This window comes from Tursiops truncatus, chromosome X, assembly GCF_011762595.2.
Source record: "Tursiops truncatus isolate mTurTru1 chromosome X, mTurTru1.mat.Y, whole genome shotgun sequence".
Taxonomy (NCBI): Eukaryota; Metazoa; Chordata; class Mammalia; order Artiodactyla; family Delphinidae; genus Tursiops; species Tursiops truncatus.
The window spans coordinates 15920099-15931877 of record NC_047055.1 but is presented as its reverse complement, the minus strand read 5'-3'; the positions used below and the strand labels follow the sequence as shown (position 1 = coordinate 15931877).

The following is an 11779-nucleotide window of genomic DNA, read 5'->3' as shown; positions in this document are numbered from 1 at the left end:
GCTGTAACCCAAATATCCCAACATATTTAGAGCTTAGGTGCCTCTGATTATAGTCAGAAGAGTGTGATTTTTCTATATACCTTAGTGGAGCAGAAATTAAGCAGATGAAATATGAAATGAACACGAGAATTAATTTGTAGTTTGGATCATAAAAGCCAGATTTTTGAAGAGATTATTTTATTTTGATTGCAAACTATAAATTATTACAGGGAGTTGGTGTAGAATGACATTGAGGCTTACTTTTGGGTCAATATGTTCCAACTTGACCTACCCTTGGTAGTGGGGAGGACCGGGGTTTCTCTAACCCCAAAGAAACCAGTCTCACTATGGCTTTAGGACTTGTCTCTCCTCTCCTCACACTGGCGTTCTTTCAGTAAGTTGTCACGTAAATGCACTTTAGAAAACAGAATAAATATTCTATGTGCATCACTTGGAAAATAAACTTTTAAAGATGTGTGTGTATTTAAGTTGTAGACTTACAACTCAAAAGAATTCTTGATAGAAAGAAATAGGTTTTTGGCTAAAAGTCAAAAATTTTGAAGTAACTTGAAAAGGTGAATAATTTACATTAGCATGGTGTTTATATAATAGGGTGAGTGTGACAAAGTTAAAATAACATTGAAAATAACTTGAGTCATTTAAATATTCCTCCTGGTAACTGTAGAATATAAGTGCCTTCAAAGGGGGGAATGGTAAGTTTCTAGACAGCTGGCAGGGATTTTTTTTTAATGTTCATTTACATTTGAAAACTGGTATTAGCATTCATTTCTCTGACCCAGAGCAATTCCCCCTCACCTGTCAGAGAACATCTACACATGACCGCTGACAGAGCCAGGCAGGGAAGGGCATGTCTGTCATTTCACTTCCAGAAACCTGTTTATGAAGCCTCCTGCAATCCCCTACCTGCTCGGACCCTGTTAGCCCCCTCGGCTCCTGCTGTCTAATAATTCTGGGAGCTACTTTGATTTCATGCATTACCCTTCAGGTAAGTTACAGACACTTCACCAATGACCAAGCCAGATGGTTGTGGATTAGATAAATACAAAGCAAAACAAACGGAAGTAGTGAGTGATGGGAAGCACTGTGTTAATATTAATATATATAAATCAATGAGAAAAGACCCTGCCCCTCGATTTTGAAGCTGGATAATGATGCCATAGATATTATTTATATATATATAAACGTATATGCATATACACACATATGACACAGATTCCGCCCACCCCCCACCCTTACTCTGAGTTACACTAGGAGATGGCTGGTCCGATCTGAATTACAGTCCATTAGAGGACAGTTGAAAGAGTTTATATGATCACTAATACAGGTAACATTAGAACCTCTACCCGGTATCATCTTTTATATTATTTGATTTACCTTTTACACTTTCTCCCCTTGGCTTTAAATGTCTTCAGCAATGTCCTCCTAGAAAAAATAAATAGAAGCTTCCTCTGGAATACTTTTCACCGGTCAATCAGTCCGTCCTGTAACTTGCAGCTGGTAGGACTTATTTTCCCCAGAGAAGGAAAATAGAACAGACAGAGACAAGGGTACGGCAGTGACATATCATTTAGTTTTCCACCCAGTCTGTGTCCTGCCACTGATTGTATTTACACAGATCAATTGAAGAATGTCGCATTTGTGGAGTTTGCCAGTATGATCAGATGGAAGGTCATCTCTAGGATTGTCTCCAGTGATCTGCCTCCTGGAGCTCCCACCCTTGTGTAATCCCCTCTCCTCGTGTGGGAGCTCTACCTCCAGACTCTCTTCTCTAACAAATAGAACATAGCAGAAGTGGTGAGATGTCACTTCTGAGTTTGGGATACAAAAAGCCTGTGGCTTCTAACTTGGACTCTGTCCCTCCCCTCCTTCCCTTCCCCCTGCCCTCTTCCTATCTTCATCGTCATCACCATCTTCCTTACCATGAGGACACTCCGCCAGCCTATGGAGAGGCCCACAGAGAGGAACTGAGGCCTCCTGCCAACAGCCCCTGAGTGAGCCTAGAAGCGGGGTCTCCAACCCCAGTTGGGTCTTGAGACGACAACTTGACGGCACCTCCTCAGAGACCCCAAGCCAGAGGGATCCCCGCAGAAACTGTCAGAGAATAACTGGTTGCTGTTTTCGGGTATTTTTTTTTTTTTTTTTGGGCCATACGGTGCGACACGCGGGATCTTAATTCCCTGACCAGGGATCAAACCCCCTGCAGTAGAAGCACAGAGTCTTAACCACTGGACCACCAGGGAAGTCCTGTTTGGGGGGTAATTTGTTGTTCAGCAATAGATAGCTAATACAGAAAGTCTTGTAATTGTATAACCAATGTAAGTTTATAAGCTGAAATCTGACCAAATCATTTGTTTTCTTCTGAAAAAGTTGTAGAAAATTGCAAGACTGAAAGCCCTCCCCCTCTGTCTCTCTCTGTCTCTGTCTCTCTCCCTCTCTTTCTTTTTTGGGAATAAACAACTATAATTACAATTTAAACAGGATATCATAGAGATCAATCATAGGGATTAATACTAATTAGATTTAAAGAAAAGAGAGAAAAAGAATTAAAGGATGTTACTGTGTAGGTTAGCCTTCCCTTTATAATAAACACTTGTTCCTTGATAATGTATTTCTTATAAACATGGTGTGTGTGCCTGTGTGTGTGAGAGAGAGAGAACACACTGTGTTTAGTTTAATGGTTGACCAGGCTTTCATTATTGGTGGAGGAATGGAGGGATGGAGGTACTTACATGCATTTCCAAAATGGCCTATTGGTGAAAACTAGGGATAAAAGACTTTTTGCCCTTGACATTTATATATACTTTACACAATTTTTTTTTAAACCTGGTTTGCTGTTTTCAGGGTATAGGAATAAAAATTTTTAATGTTACTTTGAGTCTCCTTTTATCAGTGAAAAATCACATTATGGCTCTAATTTTTAAATATTTGACAAGCAGTTATCATAGCAAATGGTTTCAGACATTTTTGGCTCTCCCAGAGCTTGAAAGAAAGGTGAAAATGCCCGTTTCTTTTGAGGGCAATAAAGCATTTCTTATTATCACAAATATAATTGACACTATGTGGTAGATTTTTATAAATCACATCACTTTAAAAATGGCATGGGGCTTCCCTGGTGGCGCAGTGGTTGAGAATCTGCCTGCTAATGCAAGGGACACGGGTTCGAGCCCTGGTCTGGGAGGATCCCACATGCCGCGGAGCAACTAGGCCCGTGAGCCACAGCTACTGAGCCTGCGCGTCTGGAGCCTGTGCTCCGCAAAGGAAGAGGCCGCGATAGTGAGAGGCCCGTGCACCACGATGAAGAGTGGCCCCCGCTTGCCACAACTAGAGAAAGCCCTCGCACAGAAACGAAGACCCAACACAGCCAAAATTAAATAAATTGTCTAAAAAAAAAACGGCATGAACATTACCACAGTAAAGGGGGAAAATACTCTTTCAGAGTGGCATTTCAAAAGGTAAATAAATTAACCAACTCAAAATACAGTTTTCTCTTAAAGCATTTTTATCTTCCCATCTTTTGAGTGGTTCCTATGCTTATGAACTCCCAGGCCCTTTCTCAGTACCAATCAGTCGACTGGCTTGAGCACCTACTGAATACCTTCACCAAGTACTATATAAGAGAAAGGCAACACAAAGGAACAAACAAGCAAATAGGAGAGGGTCTCCCATGCTCAGGAAGCACATGATCAAGTGGAGAAGATCAAACATGGAAGTGAAATGGTTGAAGTACACTTTTACTGAGTAATGACACGTCCAAGTCAAGTGCGGATTACTCTTGAATGCTGAAAAGAATTATGCCTAACTATACTGAGATGTTTACCCAGGCAAAATATGATTCTCGACCACAATATTGCTTTGCATCTTTGTTCTTGCTGTTTCCTTTGCCTAGAATGCCCTTGCCCTTCATCTTCATCTGATAAAATTCTCTCTCTTATTTAAGGTCTAGTTCAAAGGCCCCCAATTCCATGATGCCTAGGCTTACTCCATCTTGACTTATCTGTTGCACTGGAAAATCTAGCCCACCCAGCTCTCCCCCAACTAGAATCCCACGAGTCATATTTCTTCCATCTCTTGATCACTTCCCTTCTGTCTCCTTTGATGTCTCTTCTTTTTTTCGTAACCGTGCCTTGAAAATTGAATGTTAGGGAATTTTGATTCTCTGGTCCTAATTGCCTGGACTCATGTCATCTTTCCAAGGCTTTATCTCCCAGTAATTGCCTCTTACACCCCTTACTTGAGCTCCAGCTCAATGAAGTTCAATTTCTTAAGCTAATTCCTGGACATATTCACCTGGATGACACTATGAACTCCAGCTCAACATGTCCAACCTGGACTCATCTTCACCCCTATCCTCTACCCTCATTGCAGTTTCCTTACTTAAAGCCAGAACTGACCATGTGTTCTGAGCTTCTAGGGCTCTAAATGGTGACAACTTCTTTGATTCAATCTCTTCTTTTTCACGTATATCCTGTCAGACAGATCAGGACTTAGCTCCAGTCTCATGCCCTCCATGAAGCCTGTCCTCTCTGCTCTAGGGTCTGGAGTCTTTCACACTCCAAATTTGCTTGCACGACTCAGTTTATCTCTTGACCAGGAATGGGGTTTCTATAGACATTTAACAATTGTATAGGCTAAAATGAATGAAGTCTTGTTCTTCACTTGAAATTATTCTCATTTTCATCTCTTCCTACACTTCTACGCCTTCCCCCATCCACTTTTCTCATCTCTTCTCACCTAGCTTAGAGCACTGACCCCCTAGGTGTCCTCCCATCAACAGTGCACTTCCATGCCCTGTGCCAGTACTTACGCTCACAGAGGATGCCCATCTTCCTCTTCTCTGCTTAGACAGCTCCTCCTCATCTTCTAAGAGTGAGATCACTGCCCCCCTCTACCAGGAAATCTTCCTGGATCTTCCAACCCAACTGGAAACGTCTCTTCTCTGGGAGGGAGTGTTGAGTGTAGGGGAGGAAAGTGCATTTTGGAGCTAGTCCAACCTGGGTTTGAATCCCAGTGATGTTACGTATTAACTGTCTGGCCTCAATTTCTCTGAGCCTCAGTTTCCTCGTCTATAAAACAGAGAAAATAATTTCTATCTTGCAGAGCTGTTGTGAGAATTAAATAAAGTCATGTATATAATGTGTCTGGCACGTGATAACAACTATCATTACCATGTAGGTCTTGAGTCTCCTCTAAGGCTGATATGTTGCACAACCCCAGGGGGGTGTCTCCATGAATACTGCGCCTTGCAGTTGTCAAGTGCACAACTTGCACATGGTAGTCCAGGTCTATTATGTCTAGTATTGATTGTTTGCTAAGTTACTTATACGTGTTTTAGTGTTTAATAATCCATAAGCTTCTGAAGAGAAGATGGGGAAGGGCAGTGCTCGTTCTCTTGTACAGTCTTGTTTACTGCTACTTCTCTAGCCCCATCTCTCACCACTGTCAACTGCCCCCCATCCCAATTGTATTGGATTAAACTACTTGTGGTTTCTCTGATGGCTGCAGCCCCAGTCCTCAGGTCTCTGAACAGGCCCATTCTCTGGGTTAGAATAGCCTCTAGCTCCCTAGGCTTGTTTACTTGTCTCTTCCTGATTAGACCATGTTAGTCTCGTTCACCATTGCATGCTCAGCATCTAACATAATGCCTGGAACATAGGATGAGCGCAATAAATGTTTGTTGAATGAATACATTGTTTTCAGGGATTATTACCTAGTTTTCCTCAAGAAGGGGCATGAGATTTTTAAATGAACAGCTGTGCTTCTTCAACTATCATGACTGCAATAGACTGGATGTTTGTGCCCCTCCCCGCAATTTCTATGTTGAAATCCTAACCGCCCAATGTGATAGTATTAGGAGGTGTGGCCCTTGGGAGGTGATTAGGTCATGAGGGTGGAGCCCTCATGAATGGGATCAGTGCCCTTATAAAAGAGGCCCCAGAGACCTCTTTTGCTTTCTATCCATCATGTGAGGACACGTGTAGTCTGCAACCTGGAAGAGGGCCCTCACCATAACCTGACCATACTGGCTCCTTGATCTCGAATTTCTAGCTCCCAGAATCATGAGAAATAAATTTCTGTTGTCTATAAGCCACCTAGTCTCTGGTACTTTGTTATAGCAGCCCAAACAGACTAAGACAATGACTAAATTACTAATGTCTACTGTAATCCTTTGTGTATATTATCATGTACATTGTGCTAACATTGTCTGCTTCTTAACAAATGTGTGACCTTGGGCAAGTTTCTTAATCATTCCGTGACTCAGTTTCCTTATTTGTGAAATGGCTATAGTAAGAGTATTTCTCCCAGGGCTGTAGTGAGGATTCAATGAGATGCTTCTACTATTTGGAATGGCCTCTCTCAGATCAGCCCAGGGCTGGCTCCTTTTTCACATTCAAGATTCAGTTCAAATGGCAAATTCACAGCAGCTTTCCCTGACCACTCTGACTCCTTCTCCAATTTCTCTCATATCGCTTTGTTTTAAGCTCGTCATGGCATTTGTCGCTGTCTGATTTTCTCTTTGTGTACTTATGTATTTGTTTACTAGCTGTGTGACCTTGATTTCTCTGAGCCTCAGTTTCTATTCACTGCCATATCCTCAGTGGCTAGAATATAGTAGCGCCCAGTGAATATTTGTTGAATGAACTGACTTACCTTCCCTTTCCGAGTCTTTGAGAACAGTAATGGATAGCTAGACTTGGGTGAAAATTTTCTGATCACATAAGTCAGGGGACAAAACTCTTTGCAGAGTGCTATCAGTCTATGGCTAAGTATAAGACCTAGCCCCTGGCCTCAGGAGCTTACCATCTAGTTGGTGGGATGTGAGTTGAGTGATTCCTAGAACAACTGGTGGATTATAAATCACTAGTGCAAATTCTGCCTTCCGTGGACAAAAAGTGATACAGAAAAGTGATGGATCAAACTAAGAAATTATGTGGCTAAGTGCTAAGTTGAGTAGTGTAGAGTCTCAGGGATATGGGTAGACAGACGGAGGGATTCAGCTGGGGGACCTTAAAGGAGAGAGAAGTCATCCTAGAGAAGGGACCAGACACTAATGTTGGTAAAGCACTTAGAAGAGTGTCTGGCCCATAGTAAAAGCTATGTGTGTGTTTATGAAATAAAAACACCCAACTGATATTTTTATGCCATCAGGACTTCCCCGACAGTCCAGTGGTTAAGACTCCGAGCTTCCACTGCAGGGGGCGTGGGTTCGATCCCTGGTCGGGGAACTAAGATCCCACATGCCGGGTGGTACGGCCAAAAAAGGGGGGAAAAAAAGGTACAAAAATAGAAAACAGCTTTGTTCATGGAATTACCATGGGCTGCTCTTTTTGAAAAGCACGCATAAGAAGGCCACAAGAGCACATATTTGTCTGATATTAGTAAATATTATATACCAATTGTAGGAAGAGCGTCAACTGGAGACCCCAAACCTAAGGATCACATGGACGCAATCTGATCATCCAGACGGAGACACCATTTCTCAGAAGTATTAACAGAGGAAGAAGACTGCATGGATGGGCCTCCTAAGCCTCTGCTTGGTGATGTGGGCCCTGCGTCTGCCCTTCCTCGTTGAAGACACAAGGCGGACAATCACGGTTGGGCCTTTGGCTGGACTGTGACGAGGTGAACACCTCATAGCATGTCTCACCATCCCGGGTTGTGATGGCTCCCTCGCTGGCTACTTCCCTGGAGCAGGGCATCGTGAACCACGGGGAACGTTGGGGGGCAGTGCAGGACACTGGGATCACGTACTTAGACGACGTATGCTTGGGAGCATAGTGCAGCTCGGTTCTGTAGAGAACCACGTCCTGAGAGACTGCCTTGGCCGTGATGCCACATTCCGCGACACGGTAGGTGAACTGGTAGGCATAGGGCTGAACATGGTTGGCAGGGCAACCCAGTCCCAAGTGTAACTCATGAAAGTGCACATATACGTCATTGTTCAACATGTAGGGGTGTACGGTGACCATGAACCAGTCTATGGAGCACAGTACAGTTATCGGATTTTCTCCCGAACAGGCCAAAAACACAGAGGTGAGGAAGACTAGCCCTCCTATCAAGTTGAAAACTTTCATCCCGGTAGCGGATCAGGTAATGACTCTCAGGAAACAGGAAACTGTCTGGTGAGGAGTTCTAGAGCACAAAGAAACACAAAAGGAAAATCGTCTTATTTCCTATTGAAAGTTCAAACACGATCATTTTTTAAAAACAAAAGACCATTCCTAAAGCATTAAAAAAAAGAAGCTAAGAGAGTAGAACTTAAATGTTCTCACTAAAAAGAAAAAAGGTAAACATGTGAAGTGAGGGATGTGTTAATTAACCTGATGGGGGAAATTTTTTCACAGTGTAAACGTATGTCAAATCAGCACGCTGTATACTTTAAATCCCTTCCAAGTTTACTTGTCAATTATACCTCAATAAAACTGAAAAAAAAGAATAAAAAGCAAAGGAAAAGATCCCTGTGAAAGAGAACTGAATTTTGATGTCATTGTTGGAACTCATGTGTTTCTAGATGACTACAATGGCTTAAGTGACTTTACCATATTGTTTTGGTATAAAACACAAATCCGTCACATACAGAATGAGAGTCTACGCCGATCTGGAGTAGCATTCCTTTGTGTGCAACCCCAGCCAAAAAGAAAACAAAACAGTTTTCATGCCAAACATTAAATAAGGTGACAGGAGATAACAGTCTAATTCAAGCTGACAGCACTTTCCTCCTGAAGGCCCCAGTGTCCTCCCATAGACCATACTAATGAACCCTTCTCTATTGCCTTCTTCTTTTGGTTATCAACAGATTTAATTAAATGAAAACCTACCAAGAAATTGTGGTTTATTCCCAACATCCAGATATTGAAATTTTGCCAAGTGGCTCACTTAAAATGATCAAATGAATGCTTCATAAATGCCAGCAGTAGCATCGTAAGCCATTATGACCAACAGCCATCATGACCTCGCAAAATAGCAAGATTGCAGAGTGACAGGCAGAGCAGTATGGAGGAAAAAAGAGTCATGCTAAGAACAAGTGTCTAAAACAGTTTCAGAAGGGGTACACACAAAGGAAGAAGGAACAGGAATATCATCAAATATTGTTCAACTCAGTTTTCATTTTAAAAGTGAAAATGAAATAAATCAAATAGAAAAGTGCCTAAAATTTCAAAGGAAATGTCTATGCAGGGTTTTACTCTTGTCCCCTGCTGAATTAAGTAATCCTTGTGTAAATGAATTCATTCTTTGACTAATATTTATTGAGCGTCTACTATGTGCCCAGCACTGTGCTAAATAAAAAGCATCCCAAGACAGTTCTTTCCTCCCGTCTTCCTCAGTTGCAAAAATGTAGCTCTTTCTCTTCCTTTGATACTGATGACTTTGCTGCACTCTTTAATGGAAACCATGGCGGAGGAGCCCACTAGCCAGGTGCAGTGGCCTGGATGAAGTGCTTTGTTTTCACATCAGCACTTGATCTGGTTGGTACCCCTGTCTCTCCCTCTCTCCTTACTGACTCCTCGTTCTCTTGGGGATGTTGAGGTGTAAAGAGAAGCCTAAGAGGTCTCCCCGGCTCCTTCCTTGCCTCTTTGTTCTGAAATGGCTCTCTTAGGACTGCTTTTCTGTTTTTCACGAAGCAAAAAAAAAAATAACAGAAAAACAGCAGCAGCAGCAACAAACCGAAAAACCCAGCCCTCTTACCCCTCCAAAAAACCAACCAAACAAAATACGATGATGACGACAACAGCAACAAAACCCGAATTAATTCGGATGCCAGCTGGTCTTGGATAATGACTCAACAGTTAAATAAACAAACCGCTTGCTCTGGAATGATGCATATTTGCTGAGGTTCCTTCTGGAAGCTGAGATCATCACTCCATCGCTGCTGCACTATTGCCTTGGTCTCAGGAAGACCACCTTGCCCTGAGCTTGCTTTAGGAGTGCCTTTCTCTCCCTCTCTCTCCCTCTTTCCTCCTTCCTTCACATGATCTCACAGCCTGGACCTATTTGCCCTGAACAAAAACCTCCCCTTTAAGTAGTTCCTGGAATAGGTCAGGGAAACAATCCTTCCACTCCAGTTTTGTTGTTCAAACCCCAGAACTGACACCAAGTTTAAGGGTGTGCTCCTGTGCAGGGAGTTAGCCATGTACTTCCTCTCCATCCCTCGGTCATCTTTCCTATTGTCTCTCCTCCTCCTTCTCATGGTTCATCCAAAGAGAATGATAAAAAGCCCAAATTCTCTGAGAAACATTACAGTTGTCACCCAACGAATCATTTTAGACTGCCTCACTCCCACTCTCACACCCACTTTTTGAATTACATTGCACTGAATCAGTCTTTTATATATATATATATAAATTTATTGATTTATTTAGTTAGTTTTGGCTGTGTTGGGTTTTCGTTTCTGTGCGTGGGCTTTCTCTAGTTGTGGCGAGCGGGGGCTACTCTTCATTGCGGTGCGCGGGCCTCTCATTGCGGTGGCTTCTCTTATTGCGGAGCACAGGCTCTAGACGCGCAGGCTCAGTAGTTGTGCCTCACGGGCTTAGTTGCTCCGCGGCATGATGGGATCAGACCAGGGCTCGAACCCGTGTCCCCTACGTTGGCAGACAGATTCTTAACCACTGCGCCACCAGGGAAGCCCTGAATCAGTCTTGAAGGAAGGGCTTTAGTAACATCACTGAGTTTGGGGGTTTATTTAGCACAAATCTCCAAACTCAGTACAGAATCGGTTTCCTCTGATTTTCTCGTAGCCAGGGAGAGATTGCCACAAGATTGGAGCAGTAAGTGTGTGTGACAACATACCTTTGAGCTCAGATAAAACTGAAAAATGAAGTCAGTGGGACCCAGGTTTAAGACTGCATCTCTAAGGTGGGAGGGAGGAGTTGGGAGATCAGGGGAGAGCAGAATGCACTTTCTAATGAGCTTGCTAACTCCTAGCTCAATGCCACTCTTGGGGAGTTGCTCCCTTTTGCTGAGCACAGGTTGTCAGAACTGGGCAGCCTCCCTTCCCTGCTGCCTGAATTCCCAGGGAAAGGTAGAGGGTGTGTGTGGGTGTGTGTGTGTGGGTGTGTGTTGAGGGATGGTTATAAGTCATTCACAACACAGTGTAAACTCATCAAATCAGCTGGCTTTTCTAACATCCAGCTGAGATGTGTTGGCAGAATAGGACCTTGGACTTGGATGGGGAGGGAGAGGGTTGGCTCTGAGAAAGAGGGCTGAGGGGCTAGAGATGGGAAGGGGGCGCCAGAAGAGAGGGTTGTGCAGTCTGCGCCAAACTGGAGGTATTTTTAGCCATAGTTGGGGCTGAGCCCAGCATCCTGGAGCTGAGGGAGTTGAGGACTGGGGAAGAAATAACTGCAGAGAAGGGAGCGCTCACCCTGGGACTACTGTCGGGCTTCCCAGAGGCAGCTGGGCTGTTAGAAAGCAGGTCTCAGGGTTTGCATTACCATAGCCCCATTTTGGCCTGATTGCAAATTATCCTTGCAAAGCTCATAACTTCGATGCCTTTGTATAGCCAAGCAGGGCTATTGGTACCTACAGTCCTGAACTGAGCTATAGGGAAGCCAGCGAAACCAGAGCTGCTAATGACACCTGGATGCAAAATGTTTGCTTTCCTTGCAGCTACAGAGTACAGTAGCTTTCTGTTTTTCTAAATGTGGTTTATGCATATACATTTTCCATTAGTTTTTTTTAAAGTTTTCCTCCTTTCCCTTAAAAAATAATTCCCTAATAAGCCTAATTCTTAATACATTCTTTACGTTTTAAAAAAAAAAACAAAACATGAAACGTTTCATTC

The 11779-nt window shown here is 43.1% G+C and overlaps 1 protein-coding gene across 1 annotated transcript; it reads right to left on the bottom strand.

Moving 5' to 3' along the window:
* Positions 1-7267: 7267 nt before the first annotated feature.
* On the bottom strand, positions 7268-8406 carry PLAC1 (placenta enriched 1). Its single transcript, XM_033850012.2, has one exon. The coding sequence runs from the start codon at positions 8070-8072 to the stop codon at positions 7521-7523; it is 552 nt and encodes a 183-aa protein (XP_033705903.1). The 5' UTR covers positions 8073-8406; the 3' UTR covers positions 7268-7520.
* Positions 8407-11779: the final 3373 nt, after the last annotated feature.

Coding starts and splice junctions, on each gene's coding strand:
- PLAC1 (XM_033850012.2), bottom strand. CDS start 8,072: ATGAAAGTTTTCAACTTGATAGGAGGGCTAGTCTTCCTCACCTCTGTG.